The sequence below is a fragment of the Zalophus californianus genome, chromosome 5, assembly GCF_009762305.2.
Source record: "Zalophus californianus isolate mZalCal1 chromosome 5, mZalCal1.pri.v2, whole genome shotgun sequence".
NCBI classification, from domain to species: Eukaryota; Metazoa; Chordata; class Mammalia; order Carnivora; family Otariidae; genus Zalophus; species Zalophus californianus.
This window is the reverse complement of record NC_045599.1, coordinates 88,362,212-88,384,751: the sequence shown is the minus strand read 5'-3', so window position 1 is coordinate 88,384,751 and position 22,540 is coordinate 88,362,212. Positions and strand designations below refer to the sequence as shown.

General features: G+C 37.5%; 1 protein-coding gene across 1 annotated transcript in view; it reads right to left on the bottom strand.

The window, feature by feature from the left end:
* Positions 1-22,540, bottom strand: part of DCP2 (decapping mRNA 2) — a 55,920-nt gene that overhangs the window by 25,463 nt on the left and 7,917 nt on the right. Inside the window, exons 2-4 of the mRNA XM_027605412.2 lie at positions 12,699-12,850; positions 6,882-7,009; positions 6,372-6,470 (exon numbers count right to left, since the gene is read on the bottom strand). Of these exons, the coding sequence (XP_027461213.1) occupies positions 6,372-6,470; positions 6,882-7,009; positions 12,699-12,850 (379 nt within the window). The remainder of the gene's footprint in view (positions 1-6,371; positions 6,471-6,881; positions 7,010-12,698; positions 12,851-22,540) is intronic.

Below are 22,540 nucleotides of genomic sequence, written 5' to 3'. Positions count from 1 at the left end.
CCTCTGCCCCTCTCCTGCCACCCCCACTTGTGTTCTCTGGGCTCTCTCTCTCAAATAAACAGGTCTTTAAAAAATAAAATAAAAACCATATGCACATATATAGCAAACATAATAAACCAAATATTGCAAAATATTAACAGGTGAATCCATTCTTTATTTTGCTCTATACTACTTGAAATTATCTCAATATTAATAATACCTTTAGTGCATTCAAATAAGTACAGCTACCATCCTATGCATGGGTTTCAGAAATTAATAGAGCAAGCACTGCTCTTTAAGGAGCTCAGTCTAAAAAAGAAAATAATTTTAATAGGGCATACATGCCAAGAGGTAGTGGGTACTATGGGAATACATAACTAAGCTCTGGGTTAAGGTGAGGTGTGAGTTGTGAAATGGGGTGGTAATCTGGAGAAGGTGTCGTGGACAGCATCCTATTCCGCTGGATACACCTGAGCTGGGACTTGAAAGATGAATAGGAGTTTGCCAGGTAAGAAGAAAAAGGCATTCTATTTATAGAGATGGGAATGGCTATAGCTGGAATCATATGGGAGGAAGTGGTACAACAGGAGGCAAAATAAAAAGAGCCATCAGTGCTAAACACAGGCAGCTTCAAACCCTGTACAACCAAACTTATAACAAGTATAATAAAGTAACAGATATAATCTCTCAATTCTAGAAGTGATAATAATTGATTTGCCTCTAAAGTTAGGAATCCACTCTCATCATACTTACTGGGATTAGTGTTTAGTAGCTCACTTACATATAAAGATACCAAAGACAAAAATTTTAATACCATCTTCTGTGAATCAAATTCATTTCTGTATTATAATACTTAATTTTCCTGGCATATAGAGAAGCATTCACTTCTCAAATGATATCAGATAAAAATCCCTAAGTAAGATTTAAAAATGTGCTATTCAAAAAGCACCAGCACAGGCAGATAATGAAATCCTCTACCTAGTATCTAATGTCCTTTTATAAACTTATAGGAAGAGGTAGATTAAGTCTACCAATAGTTCCTCTGTAGGAATTCTATCAAAATTAAATCATAATACACAGAACTAAATGCATAATCAAGTCAGTTTCATTACAATAAAATATATTGTTTTGCTAAATATTAGCTAAAAATAAATATTTTTTATTTTTATATTTATATTTTATATTAAAATAAATAAATATTGCTAAAAATAAATCCTGAAAACAAGTGAACTGCCCAAGTATCATTTGCTTGTGCAACAACTGGTGTTTCACCACCACTAAAAATAAAAATATACTGAGGTTATCCTAACACATTCTTTTAAAAGTATCTAGAAAACATTTTTCACATCTTTGTCCTAAATCTACTTCACTGAATAAAAGTAATCAGAACCCAATTAACAAAGGTGAACCGAAAGGTTAAGGATTGGCAACTACTAAGGAAGATGGCACTAAGCTTTCTATTGGCAATTATTCATACCTTGTCCCTGAGAAGGCTGCCACTGCTTCTTTCAGTTCAGCCCACATACACAGCCCTTAAAAGATGGGTCAGCTTCTGCTATAACAAAACACTCCTGGACAGCCACATGTAATGAAATAGTAACAGTAACATAACTATAATAAACCAAATTAATATGTCATTAGCAACTTAAAAGAAGGGTAAGCACCCATGATAGAACTGCATAACAAAAGTCCAAGAGAAAGTGTTGAAGGCATCAGCCTAAGTCTAATTAATGGCAGCTAAAAAAAATTAGGAACGAACTCCTCCTTACAGGTTAATACAAGTGAAAATTAAAAGGAATGTTGTTTTTTTCAGAGAAGTTTGTGGTAATATCCCAATCTGGTTTTAAACTAAAATTTAACATAGATGGTACGTCCCACCCCTACCACCACCAAACAGTACTGCAGTACCACCAAGTGGCAGAAGGACACACTACAAGTCCAGGACTTCTAGTTGAATACTTTCATTACTCAAAATGGCAACTCCTATGAACTAAACTCTGTCTCACCAAAACTCATGTTGAAGGCCTAACACTCAATGCAACTGTATTTGGAGAGAGGGCCTGTGAGGAGGTGATAAAGGTAAAATGAGATCATAAGGTTGGAGGCCTAATTCAATAGGGCTCATGCCCTTATATGAAGAGGAAGAGACATGGCACACTCCCTGCACTCACAAAGGCACCCAGGAAAGACCACATAAGCACACAGTGAGAAAGCAGTCCCTGCAAGCCAGGATGAGAGCCCTCACCAGGAACCTTATCAGCAGGCACCTTGATCTTGGGACTTCTCAGCCTCTAGAACTGGGAGGGATAAATTTCTGTTGTTTAAGCCACTCAGACTGTGGTATTTCATTATGTCTGCCTGACTGAACTAATAAAGCAATGCTCAACTTTAATCCTAAAACTTTTCTCTCTTTATAACAGAGGTAATCATCTAAAAATCAGATAGAAAAGTCAAATTCCCATCCCAAAATGTACAAAAATTAAAGACAAGTTTTCTTCTGACAAGTTCCTTTATCAGCTAAAAGAGGATGTTTCTTAGATCAGAAAAGTTAGAAGGATTAATTCTTATTATCAAAAGGAAAAAATCTTTCCCTGAAATTAAGAGAATACAGTTCCTAAGAATATCTGTGCTCTCCTCAGATCAAGACAAAAACTCTAAAACGAGGGGGGGGGGGGGGGAGAGGAATCATGATTCAAATCAGAAAGGTAAATATTAGAAAATACATATACTTAAAAACCACAAATTCCTTCCGTTTTCTTCTATGTGTTTAGAAATAACGATTTACAGTATTCCTTGACTGCCTATACTGTAGTAGTCAGGAGCACAGACTCCGGAACCAACCACCGGGGTTCTGTCTCCCTGTTCTGCTGCTCACTGTGAGACCTTGGCATGTTACCAAACTGCTGTTTCAGTTCCTCTCCTATAAAGTGGAGATGATCATCTCCCATAATGGCTGTATTCCTCCCCACAAGATTCTCTATAGCATCCTATCATCTACACTCCATTCTCCCACTAACCCTGCCCTAATAAATTTTATTTACTTTCTTACAAACTACGGTGATCTATAATCATTACTGAAATTAGCACCACATGAATCGGACAATCCTTTACCTTAGTATCCCAGAGCAGAAAACAAACAAATAAGATAAACTCAAGTGAAAACTGGGTGCCTCAGCTCACAGGTTAACTGCCTCTGCCCCTCTCTCCCATCCCCTCCACCAATACTTTATTTCTGTATCATCCTCTTCATAATATAGCGTATAAAACTGGTCAGAAGAAAGGTTCTAGTGGTATATGTAGATAATCCCTTGGGCATGGGATACTTCTCTTCAGTTTTGCAAGTTTAAATATCTGATTTCCTCCAAGTTCCCTCAAAAAGATCCAATTACAGAGACAGCTGATCTCACCAAATTTAGTCCAAATTTAGCCTGTTTCCTAGTTAACGTAGTATCTTTTCTAGACCCAGACAATTGTCTTATTGCTATAGGACTAATCTAACTCTATGTACAGAACTACACATCAATTCCTCTAAGTAGGATGCTATGATTTCTATTTTGTCCTTCCTTTGGAGCAAGAGAACCACAAAGTTTGAGGACATAAAAGGGAGACTTTACAACTGCTCCATTTCATCTCCTATCATATACAGAAAGGAAAGGGAAAGCTTAGAATATGTGTCAATTTCTCACCTACTACCTAGACAGCTTTCAATTTTAAGAGGTGTGCATAAACAAACCTTCACTTACCTGAATAAAAAGGCTTTGTCTATAAGCTGTTCAAAACACTTAGATAAGCTGTTGCATACTAAATTTAAAATGCAGCACTTTTGATCATTTTTTAAATCCTACTCCAACGTAAATAACCACTAATGGTTTTTCTGTGTTAAATAACTATTAGTAGTTTATAAGAATTTTAATTACTATTGCTCACTAATAATTACATCCAAACTTAAACCAAGTGGTGAACACTGCTGCAGGAAAACAATGAGTCATAAATAATAAATAAATAAATAAATAAATAAATAAATAAATAAATAAATAAAGGCAGGCAACAGATCCAAATGAGATATGCCACAAAATCCATATTGCCGTCTCCAAAATATCTCAAAGTTAACCACTAACACCTTAGATTTTAAAAATACTTCTAGTTATGAACCCTTTAAGTAACTCTTCTTAACAAATGTGTATCTCACAGAGAAATTAAGTGACTTACCTAAAGTCTCTAGGCTACTGACTAACCTATATGAGAACTATAATGGAACAAAAATCTTTCAACTCCTAGACTAGTTTTCTTTCCATTGTATTATGCTTCTTTATAGCTCAACATCTCAAATTTCAAGGATAAGATGTAATATGGTAAGTGACGAAGAACTGATAAATAATACAGTCCACAATGTATCACAGGTACTACATAATTAATGCCAAGCAAATGTCTAGACAATAACTTATTAAAGTTCTGAGACTATTACAGGGTAGAGCTCACTGATTAAATTTTTTAAATAAATGGAATTTTAATTAAGAATGAGCTTTAGTAGGGCGCCTGGGTGGCTCAGTCGGTTAAGCGACTGCCTTCGGCTCAGGTCATGATCCTGGAATCCCAGGATCGAGTCCCACATCAGGCTCCCTGCTCGGTGGGGAGTCTGCTTCTCCCTCTGACCCTCTCTCCTCTCATGCTCTCAAATAAATAAATAAAATATTTAAAAAAAAAAAAGAACGAGCTTTAGAAATTATCCACTCTACAGAATGGCTAGAATCAAAAACACAAGAAATAACAGTGCTGGTGAGGATGTGGAGAAAGAAACCCCAATGCATCTGCTGGTGGGAATGCAAACTGGTGCCACCATTGTGCAAAACAGTATGGAGGTTCCTTAAAAAATTAAAAATAATAATACCACATGATCCAGTAATTTCACTACTAGGTATTTATCCAAAGAATACAAAAACACTAATCTGAAAAGCTTTATGCACCCCTATGTTTATTACAGCACTATTTACAACAGCCAAGATATGGAAGCAACCCCAGCATCCACTGACAGATGACTGAATAAAGATATGGTGTGTACACACACACACACACACACACACAGGACACACACAGGAATATTACTCAGCCATAAAAAAGAATGAGATCTTGCCATTTGCAAGAACATGGATAGGATCCAGAAGGTATCATGTTAGGTGAAATAAGTCAGACAGAGAAAGACATTACCATATGATTTCACTTATATGTGGAATCTAAAAAACAAAACAAACGAAAGGCAGAAACAGAGCCATAAATAGAGAACTGATGGTTGCCACAGGGGAGGGGGTTAGGTTGCCACAGGAGATGGTTGCCACAGGGGAGGGGGCAAAATGGATGAAGAGGAGTGGGAAGTACAGACTTCCAATTATGGAATGAATAACTCACAGGGATGAAAGGTAGAGTATAGGTAATATAGCCAGTGGTATTTTAATAACAGTGTATGAACTCAGGTCCTGGATACAGAGCTAGTAGGTGGCAATCCTTCAGGGAAAAAAGATATTTTGAGCTGGGTCTAGGTAGGATTTGAATAGGCAGGAAGAAGAGAGAACTTTCCAGTTAGGGAAATAATATAAGCAAAGTTTAGAGGCTGAAACAAAGCAGTCAAATTCAGGGGCGCCTGGGTGGCTCAGTTGGTTAAGCAACTGCCTTCGGCTCAGGTCATGATCCTGGAGTCCTGGGATCGAGTCCCACATCGGGCTCCCTGCTCTGCGGGGAGTCTGCTTCTCCCTCTGACCCTCTTCCCTCTCGTGCTCTCTATCTCTCATTCTCTCTCTCTCAAATAAATAATAAAATAAAATCTTAAAAAAAAAAAAAAAAACAAAGCAGTCAAATTCAGAGATAGAGAATAAATTCTCTTGACTGAGAATAAAGGCAAATAAATTTAGGGAGAGCTAAATTTTGCGTTGGGGATAAGGGAGGGAGTTTCAATACTTAAAAAAATTACACTTCATCTTATAGGCAAAAGGAAGCTAGAGAAGGTTCTGAGCAACAAATGTAAATTTCTTAGGAAAGCCCAAATTGTGTACTTGTCTGGAAGCCAAGACTATAAACATAAAACATGCACTGTAATTGCCAAAATGTTTTACCAATTACAAATCCAATTCTTAAAAAAAAAAAAGGTAGAGAATATATCATCAAAATAGAAAGGAGTTAGAGAAAACAATTAAAAATGGGCAAAAAAGAAAATAGAAACAAACTAAGGGAAGAATGATAGAGAGATATGGACAAAAGAATCACTATAAAAGATAAGTTATTTCATGCAGTCAAGTTTTAGAAAGGATTAGATGGTCCAAACAATAAATCTCCATGGCTAAAAAAGCACACTCAAAGCATAATCACCGAATGTTACTAGGTTTCAAACTGCAGTAACTCACCTCTCTAGCAGCACAATCATGAGGAGCTTCTTCTTTATTTACTTTTCCTTTTGGAAATCCCCAGCCTGATTTTGCTAGATACCCCTGAACCAGTAGTACCTATAAAAACGAGCAGAGGTAAAAATAAAACTTGCCCTCCTTTCCCACATTCCTTTCTAAAAGTCAAAGGTGTCTTTCTCCTTACTTCAAGTAACTGTCATCACCAATAATTTTATACAGTACTTGGTTTTAATATCTTCCAAGAGTCTGACTATTCTACTACTAGTGTGGAGAAAGGCATTCTGACCATTTTAAAGTACTTCTTCAACAATTAAATGACTTTTTTTTGCAGTAAGTCATACAAGTATAAAATAGTAAGACCCAGAATGCAGACAAAATATGCAAAATTTGGCCCTTTAGCAATAGAAAAGTCTATTTTAAAACCTCAGTTCAGAACAAAATAACACAAAGATTTTACTAATAAGATGAAAACAGCTGATCATTGCACTAAAAATCTTTTATTACACTCACATTTTCAAGTGTCTCATCAAGAATAATTGCACCATAGGTTGGTACTCCCATTTTATATTCCTTCCATTCATCCAAAATTTTTTCCACATCTTCACCTTGAGGCAGCAAAAATGGACAATGACTGAAGAGTATACATAGTGTTAAGGAAGCTCTTTTCTCTCTAAATACAGCTTGAGTACTTATTATATACAGATAGAAACCTATTTAAATGAACTATGAATTTTGTATTAAATTACTCAAATCTTCACCTAAGTTCTTCCTTATTTTTTTCCACATTTGTTTTCTCCTGAACAAGTCATTGTTAACTCTCTCCCGAAAATAAATAAAATCTTAAAAAAAAAAATTAGAGAAAGATAAATCTGGGCATTAAGGAAAGAATAGCTTCTTTCAAAAGAAACTGGGCATGACCCCTCCCATACTGGGCAGTGTAAAAACTTACTTTTTAAGTAAATAAAACCTAAACCTATAAAGTATATGCTCAGGCTTCCAGTTCTCCATGTTATCAAATGCCTCATCACTACAACACTATTAATTATGGAAAAATATGGGAAAAATTATAATTTATGAGTATTTCTCAAACCAAGGACATATTCTTAAGGGTCCTCAAGTCCTCTATGAAAACATATATTCTGTGTTTTTATTTTGATGTTAACCTAAAAACATGTAATATGAGCATATTTTCAATCATTTGGATGATCACATGTATCAAGTACTACAACTTGATTTCAGAGACCATACTGATACTAGTACTACTTTAGCTGCTGTGGGCTACCAAAAACAGAAGAAAGCTAATACACAAATGATGCATTAGGGTCAAATGATATCCCAGCACAATATAAAAAAGATTTCTTAACAGATGTAGAAAAGAAAGGTGGTGCAAAACATCAAAATATCCTCAAAGCAGCATTATATTCACGTTGTGACTGGCAGCTAGTTGGTTTAAAAAAAAACATATTCTAAGTTCTATAAGCTTTGTATTTAAAATTTTATTTTGGTTTTATATTTGTAGTAAAAACTACAGAGGCCTTCAAAGAGCCCAAAGAAGTCAACCATCTACGACAACATTGTAATTAAGACAGGCACTAGGTTAACCTTAATATAATCTCAATATAATGCTTTCAATTGGGGAAGGGAGAAAAAAGGAATAAAGTTTGGATACAACATCAACCATTCCACGAAGCCCTACAATTCTATACAGGCTTGCTAACATTGTGGAAAGGTACTTCCCAATAATAGTCTGGCTTTAAGTGTTTACTAAAGGGGCGCCTGGGTGGCTCAGCTGTTGGGCATCTGCCTTTGGCTCGGGTCATGATCCCAGGGTCCTGGGATCAAGCCCCGCATCATCGGGCTCCCTGCTCAGCGGGGAGCCTGCTTCTCCCTCTCTCACTGCCCCTGCTTGTGTTCCCTCTCTTGCTGTGTCTCTGTCAAATAAATAAAATCTTTAAAACAAAAAATTTGTACTAAAACCCCTTATGTGTTTTACAGTCATCACAGGATTTTGTGAATCTACATATAAATTTTAAATAAATGTTTATTTCTTCCATTAAAAGCTTTACCAGGGGTGCCTGGGTGGCTCAGTCGTTAAACATCTGCCTTGGATCGAGCCCCGCATCGGACTCCCTGCTTGGTAGGAAGCCTGCTTCTCCTTCTCCCACTCCCCCTGCTTGTGTTCCCTCTCGCTGTCTCTGTCTCTTTTGTCAAATAAATAAATAAACAAATCTTAAAAAAAAAAAAAAAACTTTACCAGAGGAAAACATAAAAATACAGCAGGAGCAGAGATAACTCCTAACAGTTCAGAGAGTAGGATACTTATCCAGTTCTTCCTCTCTTTTACCTACAGTGTTCCTAATAATCTCAAGGTACATCACTATCTCCACAAGCAGTGGAGAAAGATTTAACAAGAGAAATTATAAATGAACTGACTTAATTTTGGAAATCATTTACATTCTTCATTTTCCCATTATTTCTACCCGAAAACCACCACAAAATGAGTTGACTGAACCATCCAACTACAGTTCAAGATATACTTGGAATTAACACTGAAAAGAACCTGTTAAATACTTGCTCAAGGGGACGCCTGTGTGGCTTGGTCAGTTAAGCATCTGCCTTCGGCTTGGGTGATAATCCCAGGGTCCTGGGATGGAGTCCCGCAGCAGGCCCCTTGCTCAGTGGTGAACCTGCATCTCCCAATGCCTGCCTCTCTCTCTCTGACAAATAAATAAATAAAATCTTAAAAAAAAAAAACAAAAAATAAACCTGCTCAAGTCCACACAATTAGCAAGTAACAGAAGCCAGTCCAACATGGTATCAATTTCCCCAATGACAACTTTTCAATTATCCTCTATACTTAATAGTACATAAAAGTAATTCAATTCAGGGGTGCCTGGGTGGCTCACTCTGAGTGTCTGCCTTCAGCTCAGGTCATGATCCTGGGGTCCTGAGCTAGAGCCCCCTCCTTTGGCTCTATGCTCAGTGGGGAGCCGGCTTCTCCCTCTTCCTCTCGCTCTGCCCCTCCCCCTGTTCGTGCTCTCTCTCTCTCTCTCTCTGATAAACAAAATCTTTAAAAAAAAAAGGTAATTCAACTCAAACATGGGAATGGAAACTTTTTAAATATCATTTTTATTTAATGAGATAGGTATTTAATTCAAAAAATCCTTTAAGATGCACTAATGTTATCATTTCTAATTTTTACTAAAATTCTTGACTATTGTATTTTCTTAAACCCCAAATTATTTTGAGTCTTGAATCTGAGTTACTAGGCTTTTACACAGTACAGTTGACACTTGAACAATACGGGTTTGAATTGCATGGGTTCACTTATATGCAGATTTTTTTTCAGTAAGTACAGTACAAAACTGTAAATATATTTCTTATGGTTTTAATAACATTTTCTTTTCTCTAGCTTACTTTATTGTGAGAATACAGTATGTAATACACGTCACGTGCAAAATAGGAGTTAATCAACTATTTTATTGGTAAGACTCCTAGTCAACAGTAGACTATTAGCAGTTAAGTTTTGGGGAGTCAAAAGTTATACACACTTTTTACTACAAAGAAGGTCAGGACCCCTAACCCCCATATTGTTTGAGGGTCAACCGTAGTTCTAAAAGATAGGTTACACTGATTAGATAAAGAATTTGAAGCACATGTCCACTTGTACTATATACATTCTTTAAAAAAAAAATCCAGTATTTTTTTTTTACCTTCTCTTTTTATACTGACATTTTTGTATAAACATGAAAAATCTGCTCTAGGCATAAACAATCATTTAGACAGTAATCTCCCTCCAAAGTCCTACCATTATCTTGGATGATACGAACTTCCTCATGGACACCTCATCTCAAGCTCTAGTCTCAGTTCCTTGTCCTGTCCATTCCCACTTCTCAGACCAATTCCCACAGCAACATTCTAGACCTCGCTATCACTGTAACTATTCCAGCCGTTTGGTCGGAAACAAAACATCATGACCATAATCTTCTACTGCATTCTTCTAATTACTCACCCTGTACCACGACTCTACATCAATCTTTGTATTCCTTTCTCTGCATTAACACCCTGCTAATTTTTTTTCTTCCCTAAACAATATGGCCCACCACTTTAATCAACCTCTTAGCAATATCCAAAATCCCTTTGCCCCATTGTTCTCTGAACATAGCTCCCTAGCAAAACTTCAACCCAGTATGCCCGGTTCTATACCCACCTTCCGGAGTACTGAAAACAAATCACAAGACTACACACAACTTACAAAAAAAGAAAATTCTTAACAGAAAAGATCCACAATTTGCCCAAGCTTCCATGGCAAGGAAATGGCAAAGATGGGATGCTAATCCAAGGAATGTGGCTCCAGAACTCATGCTATTAACTTTTACTCTATGCCCTTCAGTACCCTATCATAACTTACTATACTGCACTAACAATTTCTTTTCATCTTCTTGAAGATAGGGACCAAATCCACACTGTTCACTACATAATGCCTTGGCATCAAGTAAGCACTCACTTATTTAATGAAATCACATCAGCAATAAAAGTTTTTTCTCCGTACAACTGAAATTAAACATAACTAAAACAAAAGTTTATTTTTTTAATAGCAAGGGAAGTTTAAAATTCATATGCATACACACACAAAATTTTATCCAGAACCCCAAACTATGTAAAGTTGCTATGGTAGAAGGCTAGGTCTGTGCAAAATAGATCAAAGAGGATCTGCCTGTTTTGATCATGTTTCTATACCTAAATTAGAGCTTCTTAAAAGCCAAGTCATCCATGATTTCTCCACAGAAATCTATGACCAAGACTTTAACAAAGAAAATGTTCAACAGAACTTCTATTCCCCCTGATTCCTCATTTACTTCTTCATATTTAATCAAACAGCTTGATCATTTCTGCCACTGATATTTCTCTTCAGTCTTTTCTTTGTAGTCCCTCTACTATGGTTTAGGACCTTATTGCTACAACCTCAAGTAATTTGACAGCCCATCCTATGGTTTAACCTATTCAAGTAAGTCTTCTTGAATATTATTTTCAAATGATTTGCATAATATTCCTTAGCCTTGCTCAAAAATGTTTTATGGCTAACAGTTATCTAGAACAGTGTTTCGGTCCATTTTTTACAATGACCTGGGCGGGGGAGGGGGGGTCCTTATTTCATGGAGCTCAAGGAAAATTATAGAGAGCTGAGTACAAGGGTATTCATTCTTATTCCAATTCTAGCAGAGTACAGTAAATTTGTGGGTATAATTGCTTTTGAATACATGATTCATAGTTAAAAACAATGACCTACAGGATAAAAATCACTTTGGCTCAAGATTTAAGAACCCACAAATCCCCTCTATATACCTGCCGTCTCTACTTCCTACTGTATCCCCATAAGAACTGTCTGTTCAATACAAACTAATTTATTTCCCAAGATATCCCTTATCTTTTCCAACTCTCTAATTTTGCTCAATCCTTTTCTTTATGTGGAACATACTCCCCACTCCTGTCTCTTTATAAAATCCTGTATTCCCTTACAAATATAGCTTTTCCTAAAAAAAAAACTTCTAAATTCTAAAAACATTTAATACTAGAATTATTAGCAATTCATTGATTTTTTTGCCTTGTGACATAGTTTCTTTTATAATCTTAAAATTTTGGGGGCACCTGGGTGGCTCAGTCGTTGAGTGTCCAACTCTTGATTTTTAGCTCAGGTCATGGGATCCAGCCAGAGTCGAGCCCCGTGTCAGGCTCTGCACTCAGCAGGGAGTCTGCTTAAGATTTTCCCCCCTCTCCTTCTTCCCCTCCCCTCACTCATGCACACTAATAAATCTTTAAAAATAATTATAATAATAATCTTAAATTTCCAAGTGTATCCTTTATAACTGACAAGCTTCTGTCTTATTTGTAAAGAGTAAAAAAAACTTCAAGCAAAGACTTCTTTGTATTTGCCACAAAACTAAAAACACTGCTTTTAACATATGAAGTATTCAATAATTTAAGAATTTCTATCCCAGAAAGGTAGTGATCTGATTAAAGATCATCTGATTAAATGGAACGGCAAGAAGAAAGTAAAAATAACAGATCAGTTCTAGAAATAGGCTAGTTATTTCTGAAAGAGAAAATAAAATTTAATTCTGATCATCAGTGCACATTCAAGGGGTCCTCTACATAAAAATAAAAATAGTATTAAGTTCTGCCTACTACTTATATATGACAATCTTTAAAAATCAAGTATGTTTACCTAGTAAGTTTTAAATCTCAAAGATGATCAAAAGGAAATCTGTGCTAAAATATTTTATTAGCAATAATGAAAGACAGTCATTATAATTATAAAAAGGATATCAGCTTTAGCAAAGTCTCTTATCCCACACTGAGGTAATCCTGGTGTGTTCTGCATGTAGAAATCCAAGTAAAACCAATGGGCAAGTTCAATCTGAAAACACACTCGGATAGCATTGTCTCTTTCCTCGCTGGGAATATGCAAAATAAATCGGCTGTCAAAAACAAAAAACATGTTAAAATTACATTTACAAATGGTAATGATTTTAACCTACTTAACTGCTTCACCCCTGACCCACCAACATAAAAAAGGAACCAAGAGCAGAGCTGATCAAGGAAGGAAAATTTGGGGAAAATCACTAGAGGAAGAGGAGTCTGGAAGGCAGCTATGCTCACCACTACAGCACCAATGCTGCACAGGGAAGAGGAGGCTGGGAAAACAGTTTACCACAGGTATCTCCCCTATAATCGAACTTTTTTTAAGAGGCCTTCTAAGAATACAAATACATTCATTCAAACAGGAAAGATGTTAGCTGCTTAATCTCCACATTTAGAGTATTACAAAGAGACATTAAAGAAATCAACTATTCATTAATAGACTAGACTTCTCAAATAACCTCATCTGCAGAACCTGAGTTCAAAATAAAGTATATTCACTTTTTAAAATCCTAAATTGTCTTTTCCAAGTACATCTGAAAGGAGTTGGAGAAATAGTTTATATATATAGTATAAATGTACACTATTATTTGTATGTGATTGAGATAATGAACCCCTCTTTGTGCAACAAGTCAGAATTTAAAAACCTAAGTGAACGGGATTTTCAGCACTCATTAAGCAACTACCAATTGCTTCTTCCACTGCATAGCCTTTTTTGGTAATGACTTCAAGAGACAGACTGAACTACGTAAAAGAAATCCATTGGTTTTTTATTTTAAAAAAATTAAAAATTACTATCACCCAGCTTGATCACTCACACTATTCACTAGCAAATGTTCTTGGTGGTTTCCATGTTTCAAATCAACCTAAAAACATGCTTTTAAATTATAAAAATGTGACATTCCAATAGGGGAATGAATATATAAATGGTAAGACAAATAGGTACAATAACATACATTTCAGTATAGAAAAACTATGGGGAAAGGGAGCTTAAACAGCACATATACTAAGAATAAAATGTGTAACATGCACAACCTCTAAGATTACTCAATGAGTTCTTTATACCCAGTGATACCAAATTCTTGGAAATGTCCTAAACTATCGTCCATATACTATATATACTTCCTTTCCCTTGTCCATCTAGCAAATTCCTAATTTGTCCTTCATGACTAACACTACTCTCCTATGTAGATACACCAGCCTCCTCTGAACAGATTTACATACTCTGACTCCCACTCTTTTACAATTATGTGGCTTTTACTATTATTGTCCACAAACTCCTCCAAATTAGTTCATTGAGATAATGTACTCTATCTTTGTATATTTGTATTCCCATAGTCTAGCAAACTGTTTGACATATACATTGAAAGTGACATACTGATAGTCATTTATCTTTTAAATGCTTACATGGAAAGGTTCCTAGTCTGGTTAGATGAAACAAACACTCCACTCTGTCCCTCCCATAAAATGCAGCTATTAAAACCTTAACAAAATGCATAGAGCAGCTATTTGACGACTGTGAAAAGTAAACAGTAGTAGGAAGACTGAGGAAGACAGTATTCAAAGTGAATTTACCATTTTTCCACCCTCCAGTGTCGCCTGGCTGGACTGGGGTTTGGAGGTGAGCACCAGCAGGGACAGAGAGAGCCCCAGAAGCCTTCTAGTTTTGCCTCAAGGGTCGAGAGAGGAGTCTAAGCAGATCTCCTAAGACCTGGAGATAGTGGGGAAAATTCTTCCTTTCTTTTCTCCTTTCTCCCATGCCCCAGCCCCCAAGCAACGCCATCATGGTTAGAGGTGGCTGCAACAGTGGCTTTAAAAGAGACCCGCAGAGGCTAAAACTCTAAGGGACAGGAAACTTCCTCTTGAATCTTAAGAACTGTGTGGTTCCAAGAGAGTAGGGCCAATCTCCACTGCTTTTATTCTTCTAACCTCCAGTGGCTCGGTCTCAGTGAACATGTGAAGTGTGTGCCAGAGTGGCTCTCTGGCTACAGAACCCAAAAGGACAGACCCAAAGAGCCAATTAGTAGCAGGGAGATAGCAAAAGAGAAACAGCTCAGGAAAATGGTCCTGGGAAATTATTTATGAACTAAGGCTCAACCCCAAGCTACGCAAGTTTGGATTAGACTACGAACAACATACCACGAACATTGTGAACTGAACTCTGAGACAGACCACTGCCCGATTCTCAGAATGGCCAGTGGGTGGTAAAACAGAACAGCAATGCAAAAAAACTAACCTTCTTTTGTCTGATTTTATTTTACTTAACACATCTCTAAAATAAACTCTGGTATTTATTTTCTCAGTTTGGGGCATTATTTCCATTATGGAATTCACTCTATTCCCACTCCCGTTCTACACAGCCTTCTCATCTCTCCACCCACCCAACAAAATTCTATCAGTTTTGGTTAGGTTGTCCGCTTCAGCACTACTGACATTTTGAAGCAGGTACCTACGTTGAGAGGAGCTTTCCTGTGTACTGGATGATGTCCAGCAGCAACCCTAGCCTCTACCTATTAGATGTCAACAGCACTCCCCACCAAGGTGTAACAACAAAAAGATCTCCAGACATTACCAAATGTTCCCTGAGGGGAGCAAAAATCACTCCCACTGATAACCACAGTGTTAGATCAGCATTCAGTCTTTACATTACTATGACTCTGTAAATGCAATTCACAACTAAGCCACGTGGTAAGCTAGGATTACTCTTCCTTTCCTGCACAATCCTTCGTTCTTCCCATAATTAATGTCTTATCATTGCATTTACTTTGTGTTCTCTATCATACCTGTCACTAATTCAATCTTCCATTAGTTTCCTAAATTTTTTTCTCAGATGTTAATTCAAACACAGTTTCATCTTGACGAATATCCTTGAGCCTTCTGATCTGTTCCAATCTGAGGTAGTTGTCATCTATACCTGATACACACCTATCATCCTATGCTATCCTTTCACCGGCATCCCATGGTTCCCTAGGCCTCTATCCTATTAGATTTCATGTTTCTTGTCCTGTCTTTCTCCTCAATTTTCTTTCTTCTTTCCTTTGAAGTATATCCTCCCAAACCTTCTGGAGGAAAAATGCAAGGGAGATAAATACAGATACATTCTGTATCTCAAATTATCTTCATCCTCATATTTAACAATTAGGCTAGATAAAAAAATTCCAGGTTGAAAATCATTTTCCTTCATAACTTTGAAGACAGTGCTATCTCCTGCCAACCTCCAATTTTGATACTGACCAAAGCCATTCAGATTCCTTTGACGTATTTTTTTCAGTCTGGAAGATTTCAGGTTTTTCCTTGTCCCCAGTGTTCTGAAATTTCCCAGTTGTCTATTTTTTATCTACTGCACTGGCCATTCAATGGACCTTGCGTATTTGGAAACTCACACCCCTCAGTGCTAAAGGACCTCATGGACGGATCCTCAGGATTCTTTACTCTCCTCTGCTATTTCCTACCTCTGATTCCTCCCCTCACCCCCACCTTCTGAGAAACATTCTCAACTTTATTTTGCAAACCATCTATTAAGATTTTTGGTTTTGCTCTCACATTTTTAATTTCCAAATGCTAGTTTTAATTGTTTAAATTATGCTTTTACAGATTCTCCTGTTATTCAATGACTGTAAAACTCTACCTCTCTAAGGAGATCAATATGGGTTTTTTTTTCTCTACCTGCATAGTTTGATTCTTCCCAGTTGCTCTTTTTTCTTTTAGTTTTAAGCTCTACCTTTCATATTAAGAGGCCTATTCAGATGTTCACATTTAAGTGACAGACCACAAAGCTATTTAGGAAGGTTGTCAAACTATCAGGCGCCATTTATTAATTTTTTTTAAGATTTTATTTATTTATTTGCCAGAGAGAAAGAGAGCACAGCCGGGGGAGCAGCAGGCAGAGGGAGAGGTAGAAGCGGACTTCCCGCTGAGCAGGGAGCCTGATGCGGGGCTGGATCCCAGGACCTTGGGATCATGACCTGAGCCAAAGGGAGATGCTTAATCGACTGAGACACCCAGCCGTCCCTATCAGGAACCATTTAAAGTGAGTGATCAGGCTGAGCCATTTAACTGAGGAACGAACCACCAATGTCAGTATCTTTAGGTCTATCCTCATGAGTTAGTCTGATCACTGAAAGATTCTTCCCATCTTGGACCTGGAGGGTAAAGGCCAAGCTCTGCCACGTTCTAGGAGCTGAGCAAGGGAAGACGGCTGAGGGTTTTCAGTATGTTTACAGGATATATAAATTCAGTTCTGCCATTTTTCAATATGCTCTTATTCTAGAGTAGACTGACACTATTACACTAGTCTCTCATTCAGGTCTATTAGGTCCGCTAAGTCATATACAACATTCCCTTTTGGTTACCAAATTTTGTTGCTCATCTTTTCACCCATTCTTCCTTTCCTTGTGGCTTTATATATTCAAGTTTGTTTTTAAACTTTACTCTTTTAGTGGAATCGATGTTTGCATACAACCTACTATATCTTTAACCAAAAATTTTCATTTCTAGTTAAGTTTCTAGACACTAACCACAACCTAAAATGTGGTAAGAAAGTACATAGGACAAAGAAATTCAATCTCATTCCCATCCAATCCAGAAAAGCCTGAAGTGAAGAAAGGTAAGCTGGAAATGGGAATAAGAAATAGGACTTTAAAGAAAGGAGAAACAGGGTGCTTGAGTGGCTCAGTCAGTTGAGCAGCTGCCTTCGGCTCAGGTCATGATCCTGGAGTCCCACATCGGGCACCCTGCTCAGTGGGGAGCCTGCTTCTCCCTCTGCGTGCTGCTCCCCCTGCTTGTGTTCTCTCTTTCGCTCACTCTATCTCAAATAAATAAATTAAATAAAAAAAAAAAAAAGAATCATGCCAGGGCACCCCCTGCACATAGCACCCCAGGAATCCCCAGCCTACACCCACCTCAGCTCCAACCACCCTGCCAGGGAACCCGCTGCACAGAACGCCCTGAGACACCCCCCCCACACACATACACACTTGTGCCCAGCCTCAGCTCCAGCCATCCAGCCAGGGCGCCTCTGCATGGGCCATCCCAGGCCAGCCCACCTTGCACCTATTTCAATTTCAGGAATCCTGCCAACATACCTCTGTGCAGAGAATCTCAGACCACCCCACTCACTGCCTACTTCAGCTTCAGTGATCCTGCCAGAGTGCCTATGCATGAAGAACACCAGGACTCCCTCTGCTTCCAGTCACTTCAGTTTCAGCTGTCCTGCCAGGGAACACTCTATGCAGAGAGCTCTGGGACCACCCTGGCCCATGCCCAATTCAGCTACAGACATCCCACCAGGGCAGTCCCAGCACAGAGTGCCCCAGGACCCCTAGCCCACGCCAGCCAAAGCTCCAGCCAGTAAAAGTCACTGGGCACATACAGTCTATAAAGAGGACAACCATACACAAGACCATTCCCCCCAGGTTTAGAAGTAGCTGTTCTACACAATTCACAGAAACACACACAGAAAGTCAAGCAAAATGAGGAGACAGGAATATGCTCCAAACAAACAGACAAAACCTCAGAGAAAGAGCTCAATGAAACAGAGATAACCAATCTACCTGACAAAGACTTCAAAGTAATAGTCATGCTCACCAGACTGGAGAGAAGAGTGGAGGAACTCAGTAAAAATTTCAACAAAGAGAGAGAAAATATGCGGGGAAAAAAAAACAGTTGAAGAATATAATAACTGAAATGAAAAGTACACTAGGGGGAATCAACAGATTAGAAAATGCAGAAGCAGCATGCTGGAAAACACAATGGAAAGCACCCAAGCTCAACAGTTTAAAAAAAAAAAGAGAGAGAGAATAGGTTATGGGAGCTCTCGGATCAAGTGAACAAAATTTGCATTATAGGACTCCCACACCATGATTAAAATGCCAAAGATTAAAAATAAAAGAATTTTAAAAGCAGACAGAGCAAAACACTTATGTACAAGGGAAACCCCACAAGGCTATCAGCTAATTTTTCAGCAAAAACTCTGCAGGCCAGAAACAAGGCCTGCATATGGCATGACATATTCAAATGCTAAAAAGAAAAAAATCCACAACCAAGAATGATCTCTCTGGCAAATTATCATTCAGAATTGAAGAAGAGATAGACAGTTACACAAAAATGAAAGGAGTTCATCACCAAAACCAGCCTTAAAGAATGCTAGAGACTTCTTTTTTTTTTTAAAGATTTTTATTTATTTATTTATTTGAGAGAGAGAATGAGATAGAGAGAGAGAGAGAGAGAGCATGAGAGGGGGGAGGGTCCGAGGGAGAAGCAGACTCACTGCTGAGCAGGGAGCCCGATGAGGGACTCGATCCCGGGACTCCAGGATCATGACCTGAGCCGAAGGCAGTCGCTTAACCAACTGAGCCACCCAGGAGCCCTGCTAGAGACTTCTTTAAGTGAAAAAGAAAAACCCATAACTAGAAGAAAATTATGAAAGGAAAAAATTTCATGAGTAAAAGCAAACGTACATAAGGTAGTAGAGCAATCACTTATAAAGCTAGTATGAAAGTTGAAAGACAAAAGTAATCAAATCAATTATATCTAAAATATTAGTTAGGGGGACTCACAAAACAAAAAGACAAAATATGACAATGTATACATAAAACATGGAGGGGTGGTAAAAATGAAATTCTTTTAGAATGTGTTCAAACTTAAGTGAGCAACTTAAGTTGCAAATAAGTTTGCTATTTATTTAGGATATTACATATGAATCCCATGGTAACTACAAACCAAAAACCTGCAATAGATACACAAAAAATAAGAACAAACAAAACCAAGTATAACACCAAATAAAGTCCTCAATACAAGGAAAGAGCAAGAGAAGAAAGGAACAGAGAAGAACTACATAACAACTGGAAAGCAATTAACAAAATGGCAATAAATACACACCTATCAATAATTTTTTCAGATTTTTTATTTAAATTCAATTGACATATAGTGTATTATTAATTTCAGAGGCAGAGTTCAGTGATTCACCAGTCTTATATAACACCCAGTGTTCATTACATCACAAGCCCTCCTTCATGTCCATCACCCAGTTACCTCATAACCCAGCCCCCTCCCCTCCCGCAACCCTCAGTTTGTTTCCTATGATTGAGAATCTCTTATGGTTTATCTCCCTCTCTGATTTCATCTTGTTTTATTTTTCCCTCCCTTCCCCTATGATCCTGTTTTGTTTCTTAAATTCCACATACGAATGATACCATATGGTAATTGTCTTTCTCTGATTGACTTATTTCACTTAGCATAATACCCTCTAGTTCCATCCATGTCTTTGCAAATGGCAAGATTTCATTTTTTGATGGCTGAGTAGTATTCCATCGACAATTACTTTAAATGTAAATGGTCTAAATGCTCCAAAGGACAAAGAGTGAGAGAACAGACAAAAAACAAATCCCAGCAACAGGCTGCTCACAAAAGGCTCACTTCAGACCTAAAGACACATAGAGACCGAAAGTGATGGGATGGAAAAAGAAATTCTATGCAGATGGAAGAAGGGGTTAAAAAAAAAAACAACAGAGCAGGAATACTTGTATTAGACAAATACTTATATTAGATAAAACGGACCTCAAAACAAATACTGTAGCAAGAGACAAAGAGGGGGCATTGATAAAAGGATCAATACAAAAAGGGGATGTAACAATTGTAAACATCTATGTACCCAACACTGGAACACCTAAATAAAGCAAATATTAATGACATAGAGGGAGAAATTGACAGTAATACAATAATACAGCAATAGCAGGGAACCTGAACACCCCGCTTAACATCAATTGATAGATCACCCAGGCAAAAAAAAAAAAAAAAAAAAAAAAAAAAACAGTAAGGAAATGGTGTCTTTGAATGACACATTAGACTGAATGGACTTAACAGATATATACAGAACATTCCATCCTATAACAACAGAATATACATTCTTTTCAAGTACACATGAAACACTCCCAGGATGGATCACACATTAGGCTACAAAACAAGTCTCAGTAAATTTAAGACTGAAATCATATCGTGCATCTTTTCTGACCACAACAGTATAAAACTATAACTCAACTATAAGAAAATAACTACAGGGGCACCTGCGTGGCTCAGTTGGTTAAGTGTCTGATGTCAGCTCAGGTCATGATCTCAGGGTCCCGGGATGGAGCACTGTGTCAGCTCTCCCTCCCCCATGCCCCTCCCCCTAACTCCTGCATGCACTCACTCTCAAGCTCTCTCCCAAATAAAATCTTTAAAAATAATTTTAAAATAAAAGGAAAAAAAGAAACAAAAACTAGAAAAAACACTAACACATGGAGACTAAACACCATGCTACTAAACAACCAATGGGTCAAAGAAGAAATTAAAGAGGAAATTAAAAAAATACAGGGAGACCAATGACAATGAAAACACAACAGTCCAAAATCTTTGGGACATAGCAAATGCAGTTGTAAGAGGGAAATTTATAGCAATAGAGCCTGCCTCATGAAACAAGAAGCATCTCAAACAATCTAACATTACACCTAAAGGAACTACAAAAAGAACAAACCCAAAGTTAGCAGAAAAAAGGAAATAATAAAGATCGGAGCAGAAATAAATAAGAAACTAAAAAAAAAAAATAGAAAAGATCAATGAAACCAAGAGCTGGTTCTTTGTAAAGACAAAACTGATAAACCTTTAGACAGACTCAAAAGGAGAAAAGACCCAAATAAATAAAATCAGAAAAGAATGAGAAGAACCAACACCACAGATATACAAATGATTGTAAGAGGCTACTATAAAGAACTATATGCCAACAAATTGGACAATCTAGAAGAAAATGGATAAATTCCTAGAAATATACAATCTTCCAAAACTGAATCAGGAAGAAATAGAAAATCTGAGCAGACTGATTCCTAGTAACAACATTGAATCAGTAATCAAAAAACTCCCAACAAATAAAAGTCCAGGATCAGACTGATTCACAAGTGAATTCCACCAAACATTTAAAGAGTTAATACCTATTCTCTTCAAACTATTCCAAAAAACACAACAAGAAGGAAAACGTCCAAATACATTCTACAAGGCCAGCATTATCCTGATACCAAAACCAGACAAAGACAGTACCAAAGAATTCCAGTGTCCTGGGATGGCATCTTGGGATTGAGTCCTACAATGGGCTCCCTGCTCAGCAGGGAGCCTGCTTCTCCCTCCGCCTGACACTCCCCCTGCTTGTGCATGCACTCTCTCTCTGACAAATGAATAAAATCTTTAAAAAAGAAAAAGATATACCACCAAGCTATAATCATTAAAACAGTATAGTAATAGCACAAAAATAGACACACAGATCAATGGAACAGAGAATCCAGAAATAAACCTACATTTATATGTCAATCTACAATAAATGGTGCTGGGAAAACTGGACATCTATATGCAAAAGAATAAAACTGGACCACTTTGTAACACCACACAGAAAAATAAACTCAATATAAAGGTCTAAATGTAAAACATGAAACCATAAAACTGGAAGAAAACATAGGCAGGTTTTTTTAAAGATTTTATTTATTCATTTGAGAGAGAGAGAAAGCGTGCGCGCACAAGTGGGGGAACAGCAGGGAGAGGGAGAAACAGGCTTCCTGATGAGCAGGAAACCCGACTCAGGGCTCGATCCCAGGACTCCAGGATCACAACCCAAGCTGAAGGCAGCCGCTCAATTGACTGAGCCACCCAAGCACCCCAGCACTAACTTCTCTGACACCAAACTTAGCAACATTTTACTGGGTATGTCTCTTCAGGCAAGAAAACAG